The sequence below is a fragment of the Saccopteryx leptura genome, chromosome 4 (assembly GCF_036850995.1).
Source record: "Saccopteryx leptura isolate mSacLep1 chromosome 4, mSacLep1_pri_phased_curated, whole genome shotgun sequence".
Lineage (NCBI taxonomy): Eukaryota > Metazoa > Chordata > Mammalia > Chiroptera > Emballonuridae > Saccopteryx > Saccopteryx leptura.
Window position 1 is genome coordinate 215,027,663 of NC_089506.1, and position 21,840 is coordinate 215,049,502.

General features: G+C 58.1%; 2 protein-coding genes across 4 annotated transcripts; both read right to left on the reverse strand.

Moving 5' to 3' along the window:
• Positions 1-1,642: 1,642 nt before the first annotated feature.
• On the reverse strand, positions 1,643-18,329 carry PIGQ (phosphatidylinositol glycan anchor biosynthesis class Q). Of its 3 annotated transcripts, none has more exons than XM_066383044.1 (11): positions 18,206-18,329; positions 12,265-12,963; positions 10,203-10,334; positions 9,946-10,066; positions 7,288-7,414; positions 6,821-6,974; positions 6,572-6,683; positions 5,810-5,890; positions 5,133-5,247; positions 2,798-2,859; positions 1,643-1,939 (listed from the first exon to the last, which is right to left on the reverse strand). In XM_066383044.1, the coding sequence occupies exons 2-11, from the start codon at positions 12,951-12,953 to the stop codon at positions 1,787-1,789; spliced, it is 1,746 nt and encodes a 581-aa protein (XP_066239141.1). In that variant the 5' UTR covers positions 12,954-12,963; positions 18,206-18,329; the 3' UTR covers positions 1,643-1,786. The 3 variants fall into 3 exon arrangements, with proteins under 3 accessions (XP_066239141.1, XP_066239139.1, XP_066239140.1); XM_066383042.1 differs by lacking the exon at positions 18,206-18,329 and adding an exon at positions 17,000-17,153; XM_066383043.1 differs by lacking the exon at positions 18,206-18,329 and adding an exon at positions 16,730-16,908.
• A 900-nt stretch (positions 18,330-19,229) lies between these two features.
• Positions 19,230-21,169, reverse strand: NHLRC4 (NHL repeat containing 4). Its single transcript, XM_066383668.1, is given in 5 exon segments — positions 19,230-19,394; positions 19,397-19,533; positions 19,536-19,585; positions 19,587-19,776; positions 21,163-21,169. Coding segments are annotated over 5 exon segments (549 nt in total).
• Positions 21,170-21,840: the final 671 nt, after the last annotated feature.

Consider the following 21,840-nt stretch of genomic DNA (forward strand, 5'->3'; position numbering starts at 1 on the left):
AGACTGTTCTCAGTAGGAACTGGAGGCACAGGCCCTGTCCACCAGGACCCAAGCAGGCACCCTCTGGGGGTGGAGATGCAGGACTGGAAGGTGCCGAGTGACTCCTCTTGGCCAGCCCCTTCCCTACACAGCCAGGACAACAGACACAGGCCCCCAGAGGATCCGCGGAGGCTGTAGGACAGTAAGGGAGTAGAGTCTTCGAGTTTCAGGTGATGACCTATTTATTCATCAGAGCCAGGAGGGAGGCCTGCACCTGAGACCCCCATGCAAGGGCAAGCTGAGACCAGAAAGCAAGTGGCCCTGGGCCCACTCTCCCACATGGGGACGTCTTCAAGGGGCCAGCGCCTACATATCCACCCAGCAGACCTGTGGAGCCATGCTCCAGGAGACAGGGTGCCCAGTGCCCCCCATTTTGGCATCACCAGAAAAGGTGTAGTAGTCATCTCAGAATGGGGGAACCAGCTGCCCCACCACTCCAGGAGAAGGGGGCCCTCACTGTACATGGGGCAATGGGAAACAGTGTCACAAACATACAATAGGTTTTAATGTCATAGCAGAGAAAGGAGGAGCCAGGACTTGTCCCACCAGATGTTGGGCTTTGGGAACTCCCCCAGGGACCCCCCCACTGTGGTCGCAGCCAAGGAATGCGAGTGGCAGAAGGGAACAGTCCCAAGTACCCTTAATGGGCAGGGAGCACTGCCCCACCCCGATTATGGCATGGAGTTTCCACCTCCAAGATGACAAACTACATGGGCCATGGTCATATCTTCAGGCTTCCTTACTCCAGGGATTCATCTCCTTACTCCAGTAGGCAGATGCAGCCTGCATGCCAGGACCCCTCCGTGGGGGCCATAAAAGCATCTGCCCCAGAGCTGCCTGATTCTACAAGAAGCCCATGAGGGGGGTAGAAGATCTGGCCAAGGGAGCTGTTCCTGTAGGGGCACAGGGTGGGCATGGAGCAGAAACCGGGCAGTCAGGTGGGTGGGCACTCAGCTTCTGGCACGGCAGTTCTGAGCACCCAACATGGGCTGGCTCTGCACAGGGACTCCCAAAGGCCTGCGGAGGCTCCTCAAAGCCGTCTCCCCAAGGAGCATCAGAAGTAACCCTGTGCATGTTAGGGTGCGCGGCACTGGAGGAGCCTGCCTCAGGGGGGCTGCTGGTTTGGGCCAGGGGTCAGCCATTGCTTGGATCACCCATGTTGGCTGGCTGTTGCTCCACTGAGGCAGCTGGGAGGTGTTGGGGACTCAGGAGTACATCTGCAGAAAAACCCCCAAGGAAGGCAATGTTTGGGGTTCAAAGTCTCAAGAACTATTGAGTGCAACCTTGAAGGAGTCGCTCTACCCCGTGACGGGTTGGGCCATCTGTGGAGCAGTAGTGATACCTGTCAGCTCACCCTACTAGGAAGGACATAATGGGCAGGGGCAGGGCCTGTGGGGGGTCGGAGAGCTGGGTAGGCCTGGGGAACTGGTGGGCATTGGGCTAACAGTGCCATCACAACAGACTGGAGGTGGGTCCTGCAGCCAATGGTGCGTGTTGTGAAGCACAGGCCAGACGACCCTGCTGGCCACCCCTGCACCCTCCTGCTCACCAGCCCTGTGACCTCACATTCAACCTCAGAGTTGGGAGGACATGTGACAGGCACAGCCTGTGGAGGTCCCAGACGACTGGAGGCCGAGATGGCAGGGTGCAGGGCCACATGCTCCTTGACAGTCAACACGACCCTGGCAGGACAGGAGGCTGGCCGTGGCCACGCAGTGGTGCTGGACGGGCTGATGGCCAGGGTCTGTCAGTCCTGCTTGTCCCCTCTCTGCCTCCAGGGGTAGATGAGCTCCCCGAAGAACAGCTTGCGGCACAAGGATCCCCAGGAGTGTTTGGGGTGGCAGCCACAGCTGGGGAGGCGGTAGGTGTGCACCACGCGATTGTAGGGCAGGGGGTTTATCTGGAAGCACAAAGGCAGCAGTCAGCCTGGGTACAGCCCCCAACTCTCTGGGGCTCAAGATCTCCAAATCTTGGAAACCCTCCTGAGGAAATCACTGCTCTAAACACTTATGGGGCAGGACCTGCTGTACCCCCGCTGTGCTCCCGTTGTGGCTGATGGCAGCTCAGGAGGGAATGATCTGCTCTAACAGGTGGCAGAGAGATGGACCGGGCTGATAGAGTGCAGACCCCTCCGCTCCAGCACCCACGGAGCTCCTAGCAGCATCTTCAGATGGGACTCAGAACACACTACACACCTGAGAAACCACACAGAGCTCCAGCTGCCTCAGCATCTGACCTCTCACAGTGATGCTCAGGCCAACTGCACCTGCCTGGACCCAACACTGGCACCCAGGGAGTCACCCGGGGTAACCCGCAAGTAGCCTGCTCCCGCCTGAAGCCTGGGAGCACCAAGACTGTTTCAGATAAAGGAGTCCAACAGAGAACACATGTGTCCTGAGCCTTCGCCAATCTGCGCTCTTCACCAAGAACAACAGCTCTTAGGGCCCAAGGCAGGATTCAGGGACCCATGGCCAAGCAAGCAGGAGCCCTAGGAGGCCAAAGGCATATGACAGTATAGGGGATCCCATCCATGGGCCCTGCTGGGGAAGGTTCCAGGCAGAGATGGTCATGCCCTGGAGTCTTGGCGGTGGGAGCGTCTCCCCTTGGGGCCCACCCTCAGCTCTGCTCTCCTGCTTGTACCTTACACTGGCCCATGATGCCCCAAACCCAGGGCGGCACAGAAGAGTGCCAGGAATGCAGGCAGCATTGGGGGGGTCTGTCCACAAGCAGCAATATTTGGGGTACACAGAGGCCTCACCTGCATCAGGAGTCGGAGGGGCTCACCAGCCTTATGCTCCAGGATTCGGAACTTCGCGCCAGCTGGAAGGAGAACAGGGTGTTTGTGAGGGAGAGGAGGGCCATCCAGGGCTCCCAGGGCCCCAGGGCCCGGCAGGCTGCCCCAGCAGTCCTGCGCTATGGGTCAGCAGAGGCAGGCACAGCCAAGGGGACTCTGGCCATCGAGGCCCCTTCATTTCTGGGCAGCACTCAGAGGGCTACCGGGGCTCTTCTGCCTTCCCATTCGCTTCTGAATGGGCCGCTGGGCCGATAGCAAAGCCTCCTGCACACGCCACTGACAGGACAAAACCGACGTCCGGCCAGCAGAGCAGAGCAGCTGGGCAGCGGGGCGCAGCCTGTGCGGCTTTCCAGATGACATGTGGGTCTCCCAGAGCCAATGGCACTTGCAGGCTGGTGGCTGTCCTACTGACGTCTAAATGTCTTCCAACTTGTGTGTGTGGCCGACTGGGACCCACCACAGCCCTGGCCTGCAGTTTGGGCCCCCAAGCCCCGGGATTCCCAGGCTGAAGATTTTTTTGAAAAGAGACATAGAAGCTAATTATCATTTGATGAAGAGGCCCAAGGCAAACTCAGGGAAGAAGAGAGGAGGCAGCAGCATCTGCGGCCTTTCTTGTGAAGTTGAGACGCCTGCTCTGGCAGTGAGCCAGGGTGTGGGAGGAGGCTGCCAAGCCTCGGGCTCTCCACCAGCACTGTCCTGGCATTCTGGGGGGGGGGGGGGTGGGCGCTGGAGGCAGAGTGAACATGGGAAACACAGCACATGCCTCCCTGGCCTGGCCCTCTGTGGAGAAAGTGCCTTCGAAGAGACTTGGAGGACACCCAGCAGGCAGACTTTAGGTTCGAAGCCTTTGGGACACCCATATGCACATCCTCTGGCTCTGAGCTGTCTGAGAGCAGCTACCACAAGCTGTGGGGTGTGCCTCAAGCTTCCCAGCTGCAAACTGGGTGCAGGGGCTTATGGGCATTGTGGACACCTGGGGGCCTTTGAACAGCTACTGGATAGGGGCTATGCTGGAGCTCTTTCCCTGGTATGTTCAAAGCCCCTGCACCAATCCACAACCCTGTGACCAGTGAGGTGGGCCCGAGGTCTAAAGGGGGACAGCCTCCCTTAGGGGCATACAGCCAACCCAGTGGTCAGTGTCAGCATGTAGCCGGGTGGCCACCTGCACAGGGTGGGCCCGAGGTCTAAAGGGGGACAGCCTCCCCTCAGGGACATACAGCCAACCCAGTGGTTAGTGTCAGCATGTAGCCGGGTGGCCACCTGCACAGGGTGGGCCCGAGGTCTAAAGGGGGACAGCCTCCCCTAGGGACATACAGCCAACCCAGTGGTCAGTGTCAGCATGTAGCCGGGTGGCCACCTGCACAGGGTGGGCCCGAGGTCTAAAGGGGGACAGCCTCCCCTAGGGACATACAGCCAACCCAGTGGTTAGTGTCAGCATGTAGCCGGGTGGCCACCTGCACAGGGTGGGGCCGGGGGCAGCTGGGAAGGGGCCTGTTGTCCCAGCAGGTAGTGGTCTGCTGGGTCTGCTGGGAGGGCACTCTTTTTTTTTTTTTTTTTTTAACAGAGACAGAGAGAGAGTCAGAGAGAGGGATAGATAGGGACAGACAGACAGGAACGGAGAGAGATGAGAAGCATCAATCATCAGTTTTTCGTTGGGACACCTTGGTTGTTCATTGACTGCTTTCTCATATGTGCCTTGACTATGGGCCTTCAGCAGACCACGTAACCAGCGACCTTGGGTCCAAGCTGCTGAGCTTTGCTCACACCAGATGAGCCCGCGCTCAAGCTGGCAAGCTCAGGGTCTCGAACCTGGGTCCTTCCGCATCCCAGTCTGACACTCCATCCACTGCGCCACCACCTGGTCAGGCTGGGAGGGCGCTCTTGTCACGGATCTGGCCAGCCCATGTCCTCTATCTAGGCCTGCTGCCTACACAGTTGAGGGGCACCAGTAGGCACACACAGCCCCACACAGCCACATGGGACACATCTTCTGTGAGCCACATTCAGGTACCACGTACACCACAGTGGACCGGTCTCAGGACAGAGATTTACACTTGTCAGAAAAGGATGAAAAAAAGGGAGGTTCGCCTTGTGGCCTCTGAACTTGAGCACCAGCTGGGCCCTCTAGCTCCAGCTCAGTGCAGGCAACTGGTCCAGCAGACACCCTGGGACCAGAAGTCTCTGTCCACCCTGGCCACCCGCCCTATGCACACCACTCCCAGGCAGGAAGCACACATGGTATAGTTGGTGCATCTGTAAAGCCCATGGGTGTGTGCCCGCCGACCCAGCACAGACTTACCTGCGAGCCTGTAGGGCCGGCAGAGCCGGAGGCCGAGTGCATACAGCGGCAGGGAGTTGATAAGGTCCATGAGCAGATGGATCACACCCTGCACGGTGACCACCAGGAGCCGGAGCTACAGCACAAATAGTGCTCAGGGCCTCTGAGCCAGAGCCATGGCCAGAGCCATGCTAGCATGCCCCTGAGCAGAACAGCCTGTCAGATCCTGGGCCACAGTAAAGGGTGACCAGGGACTCGAGCCTCAGGAGAGCATGGATTCCTCCCTGAGGAGGGCAAGGATCCCGTCCTGAACCTGAGGCCCAGCACCAGGAGGCAGGGAAGCCGCAGGCAGGAGTAGCTGGCCCTCCCACAATGTCACAGAGACAATGCTCTGGCCCAGAGAAATGAATCACCAACCCCTTGACCCAGGCCACCTAGGTGCTGCTCCCCTTCTTCTATCTGGGCCCCCGCCCCCACCGTGACCCACCTACCATAGCTCCTGCCAGAGCAGTGGGTGGTGTTCCCCTGGGGAAGGACTCCTACTCCCTCCAGGGCTCCACACACACCGCCATGGTCTAGAACAGCCACACCCCACATGGCCTGCAGGGCTGGGTAGCCTGCCCATTCTGCCAGGCTGGCAGGCACAGCTGGCAAGGACCCTCAGCCAGATGTGACACCCAGAGCCCCCCACAGCTCACCAGGGTGAACACCAGGTAGTACAGGGCCGTGGTGGGCAGCAGGAAGACCAGGATGGTGAAGAGCAGGGTCCCGATGAACAGCTACGGGAGAAGGGCACCCTCAGCACCAGCTGGAGCTCACACTGGGGACAGCCCGCAGCACTAGCCACACCCCTGCTTCCCATCACCAAGCTCATCCTGTCACTGAGGAGAAAGGACCCCTGCTGGTGGGACACTGACTTCCGGAAACCACTCAGGGAAGCCTGCTCAGGACCACTCTTGCCAGTGCCCGGCGGGAGCTACTGCGTGACCTCCAGACTTAGTGACGCAGGGGGGATGGTGGAGGAAAGAGGACCCGCCAACAGGGAGCACAGCCAAAGACAAAGGGGCTGTGAACATTAAGCAGGGGAAAAGTGCCCTGGAGGGCAGTAGTCAGGGTCCGAGTGTTAGGTCCGAGCAAACTAATAGGGCAAGCCAGAGCCAGGCCCTGTGCCTAGGTCGCCTCCAGGACCCACTGCCAAAGTCACTTCTGATGCCCACAGACCAGAGGTTCCCTGGGGCGCAGAAGCCTCCTGAGAGCCGGGTCCCCCTCCCACCTGCAGCGGGGTTCTGCACTGAGGGCCCCACATGACCCTGCCCCTCGCAGACTCCCCAGGCCCCCCAGGGTTCATGCTGACTCTGCGGCAAGTGAGCTGCAGAAGAGGAGAGTGGCTGGGCTGAAGCTGGGAGGTCACACTGGCCAGTCGGGCCGGGGGCTCCCTCCCCTGCCGTCTTGCCCAATACCTGGTCTAGATCGTAGGAACAGGAGTCCACCCTCTGGCGCAGAACATTCCACTTCTTTCCCCGGAACAGGCGCCAGAGTGAGGACAGGCCGCAGATCTTCAGGCAGTACAGCCTGCAGGACATGGGCACTGTCAGGGCTGGGCCTTGGAGCCCCCCCATGGCCACCCAGCCCCAGGAGCCTGCCTGTGGTGCCCAGGACATGCAGAGCTGCCCTGGGCCCGCCTGCACGCGTGGGGAGCACACACCCACCTGGCACCATAGACATAGAAGCAGTAGATGTGGAAGGTGAGAAGGGCAATGATGTCCGACAGGATGGACAGGGCAACGGTCAGGCCCAGGCAGGCCGAGAGGCCCACGTGCCACAGGATCCGCTCGACGAAGGGGGACATGAGGTGGATGTAGCCTGGCAAGAAGGGGTTCAGCCCTGAGGGGGTGCTCACTGAGGATGGCGCCTGAGGCTTCTGGAAACTGAGAGTGACAGACTGTGCCACTGGCCACCACTCAGCAGAGCAGCCAGCCTAGCACAGCAGGGTTCCACACCCCCCGAATACCAGGAGGGCAGGAAGCAGGGACCAAGGGGACAGTGTTAGGTCTGGGCCCTAGGCCTGGGTCCCACTGCCCTGCTCAACCAGGGCTGGTGTCCCTGGGAGCACAGGCTTTAAGAGACAAATTAGGGGTCACCAGGAAGTCCCACAGCCCCCGACCACAGCACTCACTGATCCACAAGTGGATGTGGTACAGGAAGAAGCGGCCCAGCACCTGGTCCAGCGCCCGGTTCATCTTGAGCCCAGCGGGGGCTCCCATCAGCCATTGCAGCAGATGCTGGAGCTCCTCAGCTACTTGCTGAGGGAACAGAGGGGCGTGTTGTCTATACACTGGGCCAGCCCGTCTGCGCAGGGCACAGGTAGCCTAGGCTCCCTCCTCCAGGATGGGCTCATGGGGTTTCCTACCCTTGTCTGGGCACGGAACCCATCTTCACAGATGTTCTGGGATGTGGGGCTGAGAGGCACAACCTACGAGGCTGATAGTCCACCCCTGGCCCTCTAGACAGGTAGCTCCTGATAGGAGTCAACTGCCAGATACAGCATCCTTTCCCCGTCTTACCAGTGTGGCCACTGTACCCACAGGAGCCCTCAGCCCCAGGTTCCAGGATGTGGGAAAGACCCAGGCTCACCGTGAACCTTGCAGGGGGAGCCCACTGGCTGTCCCAGCCTTCCTCCACCAAGGACCCACCCCACCACCTGCAACAGCAGAGGCCTGGGCCTGCCCTGGGTGAATGACCTCAGGTGAGGGTAAGGTGTCAAGCCAGTCAGGGGCCCAGGTAGCAGGTGGGAGGGTGGGAGGGTCCCCTAGAGTGAAGGACAGATGGGGACTCAGAGTCAGGATCAAGGTCGTGAGGGCCAGAGACAGCACAGGGACGCTTGTAAGCAAGCAGGGAAGCTAACCAGCATCCTGGCTGCCCTAGAAGGAAAGCCAGTGTCCATGTGGCATGCTGGCCCCAGTGGGCAGGCCCTGAGGACTCTCAGCCTCGTCACCAGTGCTGGGGCCACAATCAGAGGTCTGCCTCCACCCCACCCCCACCCCGCCCGCCTTGCAGGCCTCTCCCAACCCTGCGTGAAGGCCTCAGCCGCGTGGGGAACAGTGAGAAGGGGAACAGAACATTCTTTATAAATAGAGCTTATTTAATATTTAAAGGATAAGAGCTTGGCAGCAGGAAGAGGCTTTCATTTTTAAATTAAATATTTATATTTCTGAGCAGTTTTGCAGAAGGGAGGTCTAGGGTGAAGTTGGCCACAGGCAGAGCACAGAGAAGCAGACAGAGTAGCGAAGCCTCTCCCAGGCCCCAGACTCTCCCTTCTCCTTCCTCTCAGCTAGGCCACCCAAAGAAGGCATGGACACTCAGCCTGGGAGGGCTCCTGTCCACAGAGTCTGGCCCGGCCACAAGCAGACCAGTAACATGACTAGATGCTGATGACAGCCAGTAGAGGCCAAACCCCCACAGGCCACCCAGTCAGGCCTCGGTCTCGATCACAGGAGGCCCCCAACGGGACCCGTGGGGCCAGAGGGAATGCCCTAAGCAGGAAGACAAGCTCCGAACAGAACGGACAGGGCCTCTGGCTCTGAGGAAGGGAGGCAGAGAAGCTGAATGCAACAGGTGGACCCTGGAAGGGGGATATGGCAGCGAGGAAGGGGATGGCACCTGGGGCCTAGAAACATTGCCCAGACACGCAGGGCAAGCCCAGGAGCACAGCAGACGAGCTGGCACATCTGGATCTCAGCACAAGAGCTACAGAACCGATGCTGGAAGTGATGTGACCACTGAGGGGTAGGAGGCCAGAGCTCAACTGCACAAAGACAGCCCTGGATATAGGGAAGGTTTCCATGATGCTGACCCTGCCGTGGTCCCAAGCCAACAGCCAGCCAGGAGAGCAGAAATAGTCACAGACTGGGGGAGGCAACGGGACACTGTAACACTGGGCCGGGTGGGGGAAGTGGCTCCCCCTAAAAGCCCTGACCCACAGGTGGCCCCTAGACATGGCCATCTTTAGGAAGAAAAGGTAGAAGCCAAGAGCTGCAATGTGACCCAGTGTGGGAGGGTGGGCACGTGGCCAACCCAAGTCTCCATAGCCCCCAGGGAACTGGTCTAAGGTCAGTGATGTGGGCAGCTTTCATGACCACAAAAAGTGGAGGAGAGCCTGACCTGTGACAGTGCAGTGACTAGAAAGGCGACCTGGAACACTGAGGTCAGTGGTTCAAAACCCTGGGCTTCCCAGTCAAGGCACATATGATAAGCAAGCAATGAAAACCTAAAGTGAAGCAACTATGTACTGATACTTCTTGCTTCCCCCACCCCTCCTCTCTCTGTAAAATCAATCAATTAAAAAATCTTTTTTTTTTTTAAATGAGAGGAAGGGAGATAGTGAGACAGACTCCCCCATGCGCTCTGACCAGAAGTCACCCTAGCAAACCCCATCTAGGGCCGATGCTTGGGTACCAAACTATTTTTAGCATCTGAGGCTGATGTGCTTGGACCAATGATCTATTCTTAGCACCCAAGGCCATGCTCAAACCAATCGAGCCACTGGCTGTAAGAGGGGAAGAGAGAGAAGAAAGAGAGGGAGGGAAGAGAAAAGCAGATGGTTGCTTCTCCTGTGTGCCCTAACCGGGAATTGAACCCGGGACGTCCATATACCAGGCTGATGCTCTATCCACTAAGCCACCGGCCAGGGCCAAAAAAATCTTAAAAAAACAAAAAGGAAGAAAAGAGCTTCTCTTGCTGGTTGAGGGGCCTCTGCTGCCCCCAAAAGGGCCTCACCCCCACCCCAGGAAATAGGTGCTGGAGTCCAGGCCTGGCTCCACCCCATCCAACTCACATCAGCCACGGGGACAAGAGTATCAGCCAGCTGCCCGATGCAGTCTTTCCTATGGAGCCAGGACAACAGTGCGAGGCCTAGGGTCACATCGAGGAGCACGGAGACAAGCGTGTTGGCCTTCCTGGAAGGAGGGGTCCAACAGGAATGGGTGGTGAGGGCAGCCTGGTCAAAAAGGGTCAGTGAGGAAGGATCTGGTGCAGAGACGGGGGTGTGGTACATCAGGCCACTGCCAAGCAGACCCAGGGTAGGCCCCGAACCTCATCAGCTGGGAGGGGTTCTCGGCCTTCTGGGTGCTAAAGATGAACGTGAGCTGCTCCAGCCGATGCGTGAGCTGCTCCCACGTGGAGAGCTTGCTCCATATGAAGGGCAGTGGCCACAGCTTGAACACCCTGTAAAGGAGAAGAGATGGATAGGCCTTCAGCTCCTCCTGGGGCTCTTCTGCCTGCCAGAGAGCAAGGGCTGCCCCAGTGTCACCAACACCCCTCACTGCGCAGACAGGAAGCGCCAGGCAGGCTCAGCGAGAGTCCCTGGCAGCCCCAAACACTAATGGCCACATTCCTGAACTAAGCAGGGCAGGGACACAGGTGGGAGGGCCCAGATGAGCAGGCCAGCGGGGCTCACGGTGCATTCACGATGACTAACTGGGAGCCCAACTATCTCACAAAGCACTGACCCCAGGACAACTGAACCGCAGCAGTGGAGAGAACGTGCTGTCTCACCGCCTAGCGCCTTGCCGTGCTGGATGTGTGACCCTCGTCAAGAGTCTCGGGGCTGACGTGGCTGCCCAATGAGACTGATTTTTCACCAGAGGAAGCACTGAACAAATGTTGAGGGAGGAGGTTTGCAAACAAAGATGAAGAAAGTGCCAGATTGCAACTCAGCTGTGCCCAGAGCCCCTTTCCACTCACACCCTGCTGCTGGCAGGGAACAGAAAGGGTTGTGCAAAGTGCAGAACCACCAGCCAGCACGCACTTGGACTCTCGGGAAGGAAGAGGGCTAGACCTTGAAAAGTTTAAAGACTCCGTCTCCAACCGAGCAGCTTTGAACCAATTCCAAGAAATAAAAAAAAGAAAAGAAATGAAACGCGTTCAGCATATCCCCCACCACTACCAGCTCCAATCAAGTGGAAGGTGGCCTCACGCTGGCTGCACAGAGACCCCTGCCTGCACAGCGGCCTCCCCAAGGTCCAGTCCAGCCCAGCCCCGGGCAGCCCAGGCCCTGGCAGCATCCCTGGGCCTGCCCTGGGGGAACCAAGGGGGCTTCACTGCAGCACAGTGACAGCCATGACTCGCGTGAATATCCCTGTGCTCATAAGCACTACCAGTCATTGACCAACACCTGACTGATGGGCTAATTCATATTTGGGACACATGAGAAGTTCTTAACCTTTCTTGGGTCCTTTGAAAGCTGATAAGAGCTAAGAACCTTCTCTTTCCAAAATTGTACCTAGGCCCAGACACACTTTCACATACTTCATTCTAAGAGATCTTTGAAGCTCTGAAACCTCCCCATTCCCTACAGCCCTCACAACCCCAGGTGTGTCCACACACAGCTGCTGAGAGGTCTCTGCCTTGCCCTCGTGAGAACGCAGGACCAGCCCCCAGACCACACAATGTGTACCCTTGGGCCGAAGGGGAGGGGGTGCCTGAGGATGTAGCACAGCTGCTCTCCCCCAGGGAGATGGATTCTCACAGAGAGGGGGCCCCTACAGCTCAGCTAGAAAACCTTGGTGCTGCCCCAACATTCCTCAGGGCCTTCAGGGACTTTTGCAAATCCCTTGGCCAAGTCTGAAGCCAGGAATGCTCCAGGTGATTCTCAAGAATGGCCAAAGCTGGGGACAGCCACCCCACACCCATGGCAGTCAGTGAGTGGACGCGCCCCCACAGCCTCCAGGGCTACCTCCTGTGGGGCCTGGTGCTGGGGCTGAGGCTGGGGCAGTGGGCGGGCCAACGTGTGTTCAGGAGGATGGACAAGGCCCAGGCAGGGCAAACACCAGTCCTTGGTCAGCAACAACCCAGGCTGTCCGTCATCTCATGGGCTGAAGCCATTTGCGGTTCACCCAGTACTCCTACCCAATGGGTCCCACACAGTCACTGAGATTGCCAGGAAACCTGGCTCTTCCTCAGGAGTGAGAGGCACTAGAACAGCAGCCACCGCCAGGACGTCCTCTGAGATGCTAGGGGAGGGAATATGGGAGAGCTGAAGCGTGGGGGGCAGCTGTGAGCCTCAAAAGGGCCCATCTGGGCCTCCACACGAAGGGGGTGGGCCTAGGGCTCCGGGAGTCTGACTCCTTCCCACCCTGCCCCCAGGGGCACCTACCGGCAGGAGCTGGCAGCTGAGATGAGTGACAGCAGGCTGGCCAGCAGCAGGCAGACAGGCCCTGAGGCCCACTTGGCCAGCTCTACGAGGATGCTGGCCTCCACACCCTCTGACTGCCAGTGGCTCAGCTGCACGAGGCCCTCATTGAACCGGTCACTTCGGAAGAGTGCCTCACTTCGCGCCACCGTGTCGAAGATGGCAGCCAGGCCCCTGGTGCTGGCTGTGGCCCCCCCAGCCTGGCAGTCAGGCAGTGCTGCAGGTGGGTGCAGCTGGGACAGCAGCACCTTGCGCTGGTCATAGAAGATGAGCATAACCTGGTCCTCGCTGGGGGCACTAGCGGAGGCAGGCTTCTGCCAGCGGGTGGCCTTGCAGCTCCATAAATTGCTGCCCCTCTCCCGGCACAGCTGGAACCAGGGCTTGTGGGAGAAGATGGTACGCAGGCCCTCCAGGAAGTGACCCAGGCTCTCCTCGGGCTCCTGCTGACGGTGGCACCAAGTACCCAGCACGGCCACGCCTACTCGGCCAGCCTGCCGCACCTGGGCCAAGAGCTCCTTGACGTGGATGGGGATGAAGGGAAAGTGCACCACAGCCAGGACCACAGCGCTGCTCTGCTCAGGGACCCACCGTCCGACTAGGAGGCCGCTGTCCGCTGAGGCACAGCACGTGGGGAAGAAAGCCTTAAGCACCATCCTGGAGACACTGGAAGAGAGGAAAGAGTCTCGGCTCAGAGCTGCCACTGCTACTATGTCCCCATGATCCCACAGTGGCCAGCCGCACTGTGGCTGCAGGCCATGGCCAACGTGTAGCACAAACACCCTAATGGGCATATCACCGATGGCCACCGAGCCCACTGGTTTGGTCATGGAGGCTGGTGTGAGGTCCCTGGCTATCCATCTCCCGTGGGTGCTACCCTCTCTTTGCCCCAGGCTGTTGTAAGCACGGGCCCCATATCACCCCTCATTCCTACCCCAGGGTTGGTCAGTGCTTTCCCCCATTTCAGAAACAAGCAGGCTGAAACAGGACAAGGTTACACAACTCACTTATTATTACAGGGGGTACAGAGATGAAAAAGAGTTGGTTGTTGTTGTTTTTTCTTTTTCTTTTTTTGTATTTTTCTGAAGCTGGAAATGGGGAGGCAGTCAGATAGACTCCTGCGTGCGCCCGACCGGGATCCACCTGGCATGCCCACCAGAAGGCGATGCTCTGCCCATCTGGGCATTGCTCTGTCGCAACCAGAGCCATTCTAGCGCCTGAGGCAGAGGCCATGGAGCCATCCTCAGCGCTCGGGCCAACCTTGCTCCAATGGAGCCTCGGCTGCGGGAGGGGAAGAGAGAGACAGAGAGGAAGGAGAGGGGGAGGGGTGGAGAAGCAGATGGATGCTTCTCCTATGTGCCCTGGCCGGGAATCGAACCCGGGACTCCTGCACGCCAGGCCAACGCTCTACCACTGAGCCAACCGGCCAGGGCCTGTTGTTGTTTTTTCAGTAAGTTTCTTTTTTACTGATTTTTTAGAGAGAAAGGAAAGGGGAGAGAGATAGGAAACTTGATCTGGTCCTGTATGTGCCCTGACCAGGATTGAACCCACAACCTTTGCGGATCGGTATGCTGTGACCAACTGAGCTATCCAGCCAGAACAAGAGGGAGGCTTTAACCTTTGTTTTTAAAGAAACTGATTGGTTTTTTATAATGTGTTGCACATGGAAAAATGTACTCTCACTAACAATGAAAGTAATGCAAATTAAAACTCTGAAGAAGCCCTGACCAGATTGCTTGGTTGGTAAAGCATTGTCCCAAAGCACGGAGGTTGCTGGTTCATTCCCTGGTCAGGGCACATACAGGACCCGATCCATGTTCCTCTCTCTCTCTCTCCCTTCCTCTCTCTCTAAAATCAATCAATAAAAAATTTTTAACTTTGAAGAACCTTGATTTACTTACTAAGCTAGCAAGAATAAAGATAAAAATTTAAACAACCCTACTGGCGGCTGTGGGCACTGGTGCAGACCCCCCAGAGATGCCTAGGGACATGCCTGGCACCCTGAGCCCACACCCCTGCCCGGTGGGCCTCCTGGAGGAGCCTGGGGGCTCCGAGAACAGGCTCAGCTCTCACAGGGTTTCCACCTCCACTCTGCTCCATTCTGTGGCTGGGCCCATCCTGCCCTGGGGGCCCTGTCCATCCGCCACTTCAGGGCAGGGCTCCCACCAGCGAGATTTCCTCTGGTCATAGCTGAGCACCTCCTTTGGGTAGTATTCTTCCAACCAGGTACCTATCTACAAATAGGGAACACAGAGCACCACCATCTTCTACCAGGATGAAGGACACCAGACTTCCTGGCCTCTCACTACCCTCACATGGCCTCGGAGCAACAAGAAGTTCCAAGTGACTGCAATTCCTGAAGTTTGTGGATCCTGAGCCTTAAGTTGCCAAGAAGTAAGCTCACTGGGGATGCGAATTTCTCAGCCAGCACTTCATTCTTCCACCTGAGCCCTCCCAGATGGGGCCTGACAGGCAGCAGGACCTCACCCAGCAGGGACTGAGGACATTCATCTTGAGTCATGCCCTACTTCACCATCATAAAGAGCAGAGCAGCTGCCCTGAGCTAAGACCACCCCAAGTTGGAGTACACACTGGAGGATAGAAACACAGGCTTTGTATATGTGCTGCTGAAGAGAGCACTAGAAACACAGGCTTTGAACTGAGCCTGGGCCTCCAGGTCTCAATGCACACCAGGCGCTTGGGGACAAGAGGAGAGAGAGAGAGAGAGAGTGAGAGAGGGAGAGAGAGACACACGCACACACACGTTAGGGCAGTCTAACATTGCGGAAGGCACAGGGAGCCTTATTCTGAGGACCAGGGGGCACTGGGAGGCCTCACACAGACACAGGCACCGAGGGCTTAAGAGGCCACTGATGTGGCTACGCTCCTCCCCTGCAGGTAGCAAGCCTGGGGTGAAGGGTCAAGGTTTCTTCCAGCCAGCTTATAAAAAGGGCTTCTCACAGCTGTAGATTTCAGACGAAAAGGGCCACTCTGAGTCCAACAGCAGCAGAACTCCCAAATGCCCTTCCCCCAGTGATGAGGAAGGGAAAGCAACAGTGGAAGCTGGCAGGGGGAAGCCTGGAGTCTGAGAGCATCCCAGGGCCAAATCCCTGTGGCCATCATCAAGGGCATCCAGGGCCAACCTGTCTTCCTGACCTTCCTACAGGACTGCCCTCCTGATGGCATCGTGAGAGGGACAGAGCAATTCTGCCTTTGAGGCAACTGGCTTGGCAACCACCATGGGGACCAGCCAGCACAGTCCAAGCCTCTCAGTGCCAGCCTGTGGGGACATCCCAGCTCAGTCAAGTGACACCATCACACCCTGCCTGAGGACTCCTTTCGCAGGAACTCAGGAAAACTGCTCATGGCTACTGCTGGAAAAGAAGCACAACTGGCCGAATGGTGCACAGATGCTATGGGGGAAGTTGATTACATGGTGTGTTCACTTTGGGAAAATTTGTCACATTGTGCCCTTTCTTTGTATTAATTATGCTCCATCTACAAAGCTTACAAGGAAAAAAAGAAAGAGAAAGAAAGAAAGAAAGAAAAGAAAGAAGAAAGAAAAAGAAAGAAAGCAGCTACCTATGTCTAAGGAAGAGCAGAGAGAAGACGTTGATGTTGTTATCCGTGGGGTAGCAAGAAAGAACTCTTAACAGATTATGGGGCAAATTCCCATCCCCGCTCCCACCTCAGCCTCTGGGAGTGATGAACACAAAGAAGTCTGCTCAGATCAGACAGCCAGAAAGAGATGAAAGAGCAGGCAATCGATAGCAGAGGTGCAGACGGGAGAAAGCAGGGCAGTAACTTGGGTAATGTGCACATCTGTAAAGACTGTGATAAAATAAAATAAGCTAGTGCACATACCTGGAAAAGCCTCCCAGTTAAGAATGACACCAAGTTCCCTTGTGAAATGGCCCACTCCCAGATCAGTCAGGATCTCTGGGACACCCCTCCCCACAGAACCAGAGGCCAACAGTCTACCTTAAGAAGTGGAAGTTCTACTTCCCTCTCATCCTCTGCATGAACTGATTCCGGGGAGAAAACCAAGTGATGACTGACTGGCCAGAAACATCTCACTGGCTGAAACCTTCCTCTGGGAAGCCTTCCAGTCACTGCTCTCAATCGCTTACAAAAATGTTAATTTTTACCCCTATGTTGTTTGTGCTTTAAAACAATTATTTTCCTCATATTTTGTACACAGTTCTTTTCCCCCACTCATTTCAAAAGAATAGACATGAACTTAGAATTCTGTTTTTGCCCTTTACTGCAGTCAGATACAACCATAAAGTGCTGACGGTCAGTTCCTCTGACCCTGAATACCCTTCCAGAGAGTCCACAGCGGGGGCCTAAGTTGGGTGGATCAGAGAGAACCGGCCAGGCGCCCTTCACCCTACAGGGTGTTGGGACCAGATTCCCCGCCAAGAGCACCTACACTGCCCGGTCACAAATCCTCCCTCTGGGAAAACGGGCTCCTGAGGTGGGGCTGGCGGGGGCCTCTCGCTGCCTTCCTAAGTCGCAGGCCGGCGCCCTTTTTTTCAGATGATCAAACAGAGACTCCGAGAGGCAAGAGACCTGTGCCGGCCCCGGAAGAAGATTCCGGGAGACCCTTTCCCTCCTTCGCCTGTGCCCAGGCCCGCGGCCGGGCCGGGCAGCTCCTCAAGGTCACAGGGCACGAACGCCAGCCCTCTATGCAAATGCTCACCGGCTGCTCCCGGGGGCGGGTCCGGGATGGGGCTGGGGACTGCGCTGGGCGGGCCCGGGCAGACAACAGCGGTCGTAGCCCCCAGCCCTGCCGCAGATGTGCCGCGGGACACGAGCCCCATTTCCGCCGACTCCTAACGTTGCCGCGTGACGGTCCGGACCCCAAAGGCGCTCGGGCTACCCACCGGCCTTGCCCGAGCGTTCCGTGCACGCAACGTTCCCGTCCCGGGAGCCCTTGGCTGGCGCAGCGTCGTTACCTCCCCACAGCCTCCTTGTTCGCCCCTGCTGCCTCCTTGACCCTCCCTGCAGCATCCTTGTGCCCCCGCCCCAGTGTCTTTGTGCCTCCCTCAGCGTCCTTGTCCCCTGTCCAGTCTACCTGCTGTATCCCCAACACCCCTGCCTTCCAGTTCCTCCACCTTCCCACAGTTGCAAAACCTCCCTAGGGTTTCTCCATCTGAGGGACCCAGGCTTTTGAGGGTCCCCCACCCTTTCCGGGTGAATGCTTCCCCAGCCCCAGGCTGACCCCTTTGCACACTGGAGAGGGCTGCCCCAGTTCTCGCCCCCACCCCCACCCCCACCCAGGACAGGTGGGCTAGGAAGTTGTTGGGCCCTGGAGGACCAGCCCAGAGGCTTCAGCCACCTGATCTGATCATCAGGAGGAGCCCCTGGCCCCTCCTGCTCCAGGGAACACTCACCCCAGCACCAGCAGCAACTACTGAGTACCTACTGCCCAGGCTTTACATTGACCTGTTCGATCCTCTCACCCACTGACTGAGACGTATGGAGAGAATCTTACCAGAAGTGAATGGCCTCAAAACCACAGACCCCAGTGTCCTAGTGATAGGAACATCCCCTCATCAGCCCTCAGGGGCAGGACCAGGCGCTGTCCCCTTCCCCTGAAGACCCCTCGCTGGAACCTGGACCCTGTCTGAGCACCAGACTCAAAGTCACCCTGCACTTCCCCGCCCTTTTGGGACCTCATTTCCCTGCTGTTTTTAGGTAGCAAGTTGACCACTGCCCAAAACTCTCCCAGCACCCCCAGGCACGAGCTGTTGGGTCCTGGTTTACAGAGGAGAAAATGAATGATCAGATAGCCTGTGAGACAGTCTCACATGGGAGAAATGGCTAGGGCCATGAAAGCTCCCAAACCAGCCATGTGACATCCCAGGGTGCCTCCAGGATAGCCATTTCTCTGCCTCCCCCTTACCTCAGCTGGGCCCAGAGAGGCTGCAGGAGGCTCAGAACCTGGGGCGTCTCTGAGAATGGGGGACTGTGAGGGGCCGCACCCCTGCCCAGGCCACCCAGCCCTGCCGAACCCAGCCCAGCCACACCCTCCCTGCCTGCTTGTGACTGATTAAGAGACTGGGACTAGGGCACCTGGCGGGAGATCCTGCCTGGGTAAGTGCTGGCAGCTGGCCCAACACGCCAAAGATCTTCAGGCTTCAGCTGCTGGCCCTAAAGCTCAGGCCTCCGGGGCCTTGAGCCAGCGCCAGGGTCTAAGTGGGCGTAGGGGTGGTGAGCACTGGAGCACAGTGAACTGGGGCATGGAGAGGACCCGACTTAGGAGGCTGGGAGGCAGCTGTTTTGTGGCTGCTGACAAAGTCTGAATTCTTTCCAAGAGGAAGACAGGAGGCCAGCCCAGGGCCTGGTACACTAGGTGCTCAGCAAATGGCAGGATCAGGAAGGCATGGCTAGCAGCCCTGGAGGACTCCACCACCCTGAATGTTCTTCAATGTTCTTCTCATGGTGCTCTGAGGACTTAGGGGCTGAACCCACCAGTGAGGGGACTGGTGTCATCTGAGCCCACCTGGTCAGGCCAACTATGAGTGGTACTGGTTCATCTTTTTTTTTTTTTTTTTTTTTTTTTTTTTTTTTTTTTTTTTTTTTTACAGAGACAGAGAGTCAGAGAGAGGGACAAATAGGAAGGGAAAGAGATGAGATGCATTGCGGCTCCTTAGTTGTTCAGTGATTGCTTTCTCATATGTGCCTTGACGGGGGAGGAGGACTACAGCAGAGCCAGTGACCCCTTTCGCAAGCCAGCAACCTTGGGCTTCAAACCAGCGACCTTTGGGCTCAAGCCAGCGACCATGGAGTCATGTTTATGATCCCACGCTCAAGCCAGGGGTCCCACGCATAAGCTGGTGAGCCTGTGCTCAAGCCAGATAAGCCCACGCTCAAGCTCGCAACCTTGGGGTTTTGAACCTGGGTCCTCCATGTCCCAGTCTGACTCTCTATTCAGTGTACCACCACATGGTCAGGTGATACTGGTTCATCTTGAGGTGGCCATCCCCTGCATTCACCACCACAAGCTTCCCCTGGGACACATAGGCCATGCCCAAGGGCCACCTCAGCCCGTCAAACACCAAGCATATGGGTGCCCCAGCTGGGCCCAGAGAGGGTCAGCCTCGTGCTGCTGCTTGTCTACCACAGTAACATTACCCTCTGAGTCAGTGCACACACCCACCAGGCTGCCAAAGGCATGCCCCATCAGGCCTCCCAGGGAGCCCAGGGGCTGGTGGGCACTGCCAAGCACTGAACATCCCCGAACTCCTTGCTCACAGCAGAGTCCCAGTGTGCCCCAGGCCCACCAGCAGGGGCCGTCCAGACCCCGAATGGAGGGAGGGGGCAGCAGCGACACGGCGAGGCCCTGAGAAGTTGTGTACAGCCCCAGGCACAGAGTCTGCTCCCAGGAAGTAGCCGAGGGCATCCACAGCCAGCCCGGAGGGACCAGGAAGGTGCCCACTGTCACACAGTAGCCTTGGGGGCTTGGAAAGTGTGCTGGAGTGTGTAAACAGCCCCATTGACAAGGTCACTGACCACAGTGAGCCCAACAGCTTTCACAGCCACATCCTCTGACAAAAAGCCCCAACCCCTGGCCCTCAGCAGGGCAGGTAGCAGACAGAGTCCCTCAAGGTCTAGCACATAGATGCAGGGGGTAGCCCCACCTGTCAGAAAGAGCAGGCCACTGGGGAGCAATGCAGACCCCAGAGCCCCCCTCCAGGCCCTGCAGGCACCAGGAGCTGCCTGAGCATTCAGGAGTGAGTAGTCTCCAGGCCAGGCCGGAGTGCGGTGAAGTCCATGGGAAGCAGCTGGCCAGCTGGTGGGGGAGGCCCAGGAGAGCAGGGCAGGAAGCCAGAGGGTGGGCGTGTCAGCTCAGCCTCTGTGAAGCAAGTTACTGTGGTTAGGCCAAGTTTGGGGCTGCAAGAGAGAGGATGCCCTCCTCACGGTGTGCCAAGCAGCAGCGCCCTCTGTTCCCCTGTGCCCTTTCAGGCAGTACTGGTATTCTCCTGTTTTACAGATGAGGCAACTGAGGCACAGGAGTAGGGGGCGGGGGAGCTGGATTCAAACTCAGTTCCACCAGGTCCTGAGCCTGGCTCAGCCCACAAACCCAGCAGCCAGGTGTGTTTCTAGGTCCTGTTTTCCCAGATGTGGTCCCTGGAATACAATCCTGGGACCACATCTGGCAGACATGGACCCAGGACGGTTGCCGTGGGTTTTGCTCTGAAGCCTGAATGAGCTCTCTCGGCCATTGAGACGTCTCAAAGTGAGGGTGCAAGTGCCAGATGAGCAGCAGCATTTCTCAAACTCATCTGCCCAGGAAACCCTTCCTTCCTTAAGGCAGGGAAAGTGACCCTTCTTGGGTGCAACCCGAGACCTCACCCACTGCCCCCACACAGTCTCTGGAGACCTCCAGCCCCTGAGGGATGAGGCAGGAGTCCTGCTCTATGCCTGTCCACCTGCCCTCACCCAGGGCAGCCCGTGGGAAGGGCCTCCTATCTGGAGCTGGCCTTGGGCCCTGCCCCCGCAGCAGCCTCTACTGTTGGAAACTAGATCCTGAGGGAGTGGGAGGGGCCGCCTCACCTTGGGCAAAGGAGGAGGGGGCAGGAGAAGCCACTGCCACCCTATCGTGTTCTGACACTCCGCTGCTAAGCCCCAGAGACTCCCCAGGGCTGCTACATTCACGCCTTGGGGCCTTTGCACTGGCTTCTGGGACATTCTTCCTGCTGCCCCTGCTTGGCTGGATGCCACTCCTGGTCAGCACAGCCAACCCCTCCCCGGGGAGGCCCCCTCCGCTGTCCACATCCCACACTTCTTTGCCATGTCTGTCATGAGCTCACTCTTCAGAAGGCTCTGAGCAGCTGTCAGCAGATGAGGTGGCCTCACCCGCCATCCGCAAGCAAGACCAGAGTCCAGGGTGGAGGGTCTCCAGGAGTCCCTGTTGTCCCCCACCCCCAGACTGGACAGGCTGGATCCTGTCGCTGTGATCCCATCTGCACCTGTGAAACCTGGGTGACCTCCCCCAACGGGGCCAAGTTCACATCTTCCCTGTGGATGAAGAGAAATCAGGGGCCAGCAGACATGACACCTTCTGGTGCCGATGGGAGGCGGAAGGCTCAGGATCTGGGGGTTCTCTGGACACTTCCTAACTCAGCTCTCAGACCCCTGCAGCTCCTCTAGGAAGCCCCTGAAAGGTGGAGACTCAGCCTGTCTGCTGCTCACAGGTCTCCCCACTTAGCTGGCCTGCACCCTCCTCTCTGGACACTGGCTCTTAACGCCCCTTGGTGGGGAGGGTGGCCGATGCTATCTGCTGCCCGGTGCAGTTAATGGGGCGGCCACAGGTCCTGCTGCGACTGGCCCCAGCCCGGCTGGTCCAGCCTGGGGAGCCAGGCACAGGCAGGAACTGCCTTCCCCAGGGCCATTCCTGAGTGGGCAGAGAGGTGTGGTCAACTCCTGGGGAGAGAAGTGATTAGCTGGGTCCATAGGTCCCCTGGGAACCCCTCCCTACCTGCCCCCCACCCCTGCCTGTGGGAAAGGCCAAGTCTGGCTGGGCTGTGCTAGGAG

Coding starts and splice junctions, on each gene's coding strand:
- PIGQ (XM_066383044.1), bottom strand. CDS start 12,953: ATGGTGCTTAAGGCTTTCTTCCCCACGTGCTGTGCCTCAGCGGACAGC. Junction 5,891..6,571: donor GTTCCTACGATCTAGACCAG/GTATTGGGCAAG, acceptor CTTCTCCCGTAG/CTGTTCATCGGGACCCTGCT. Junction 2,860..5,132: donor CCGGCCCTACAGGCTCGCAG/GTAAGTCTGTGC, acceptor TTCTCCTTCCAG/CTGGCGCGAAGTTCCGAATC.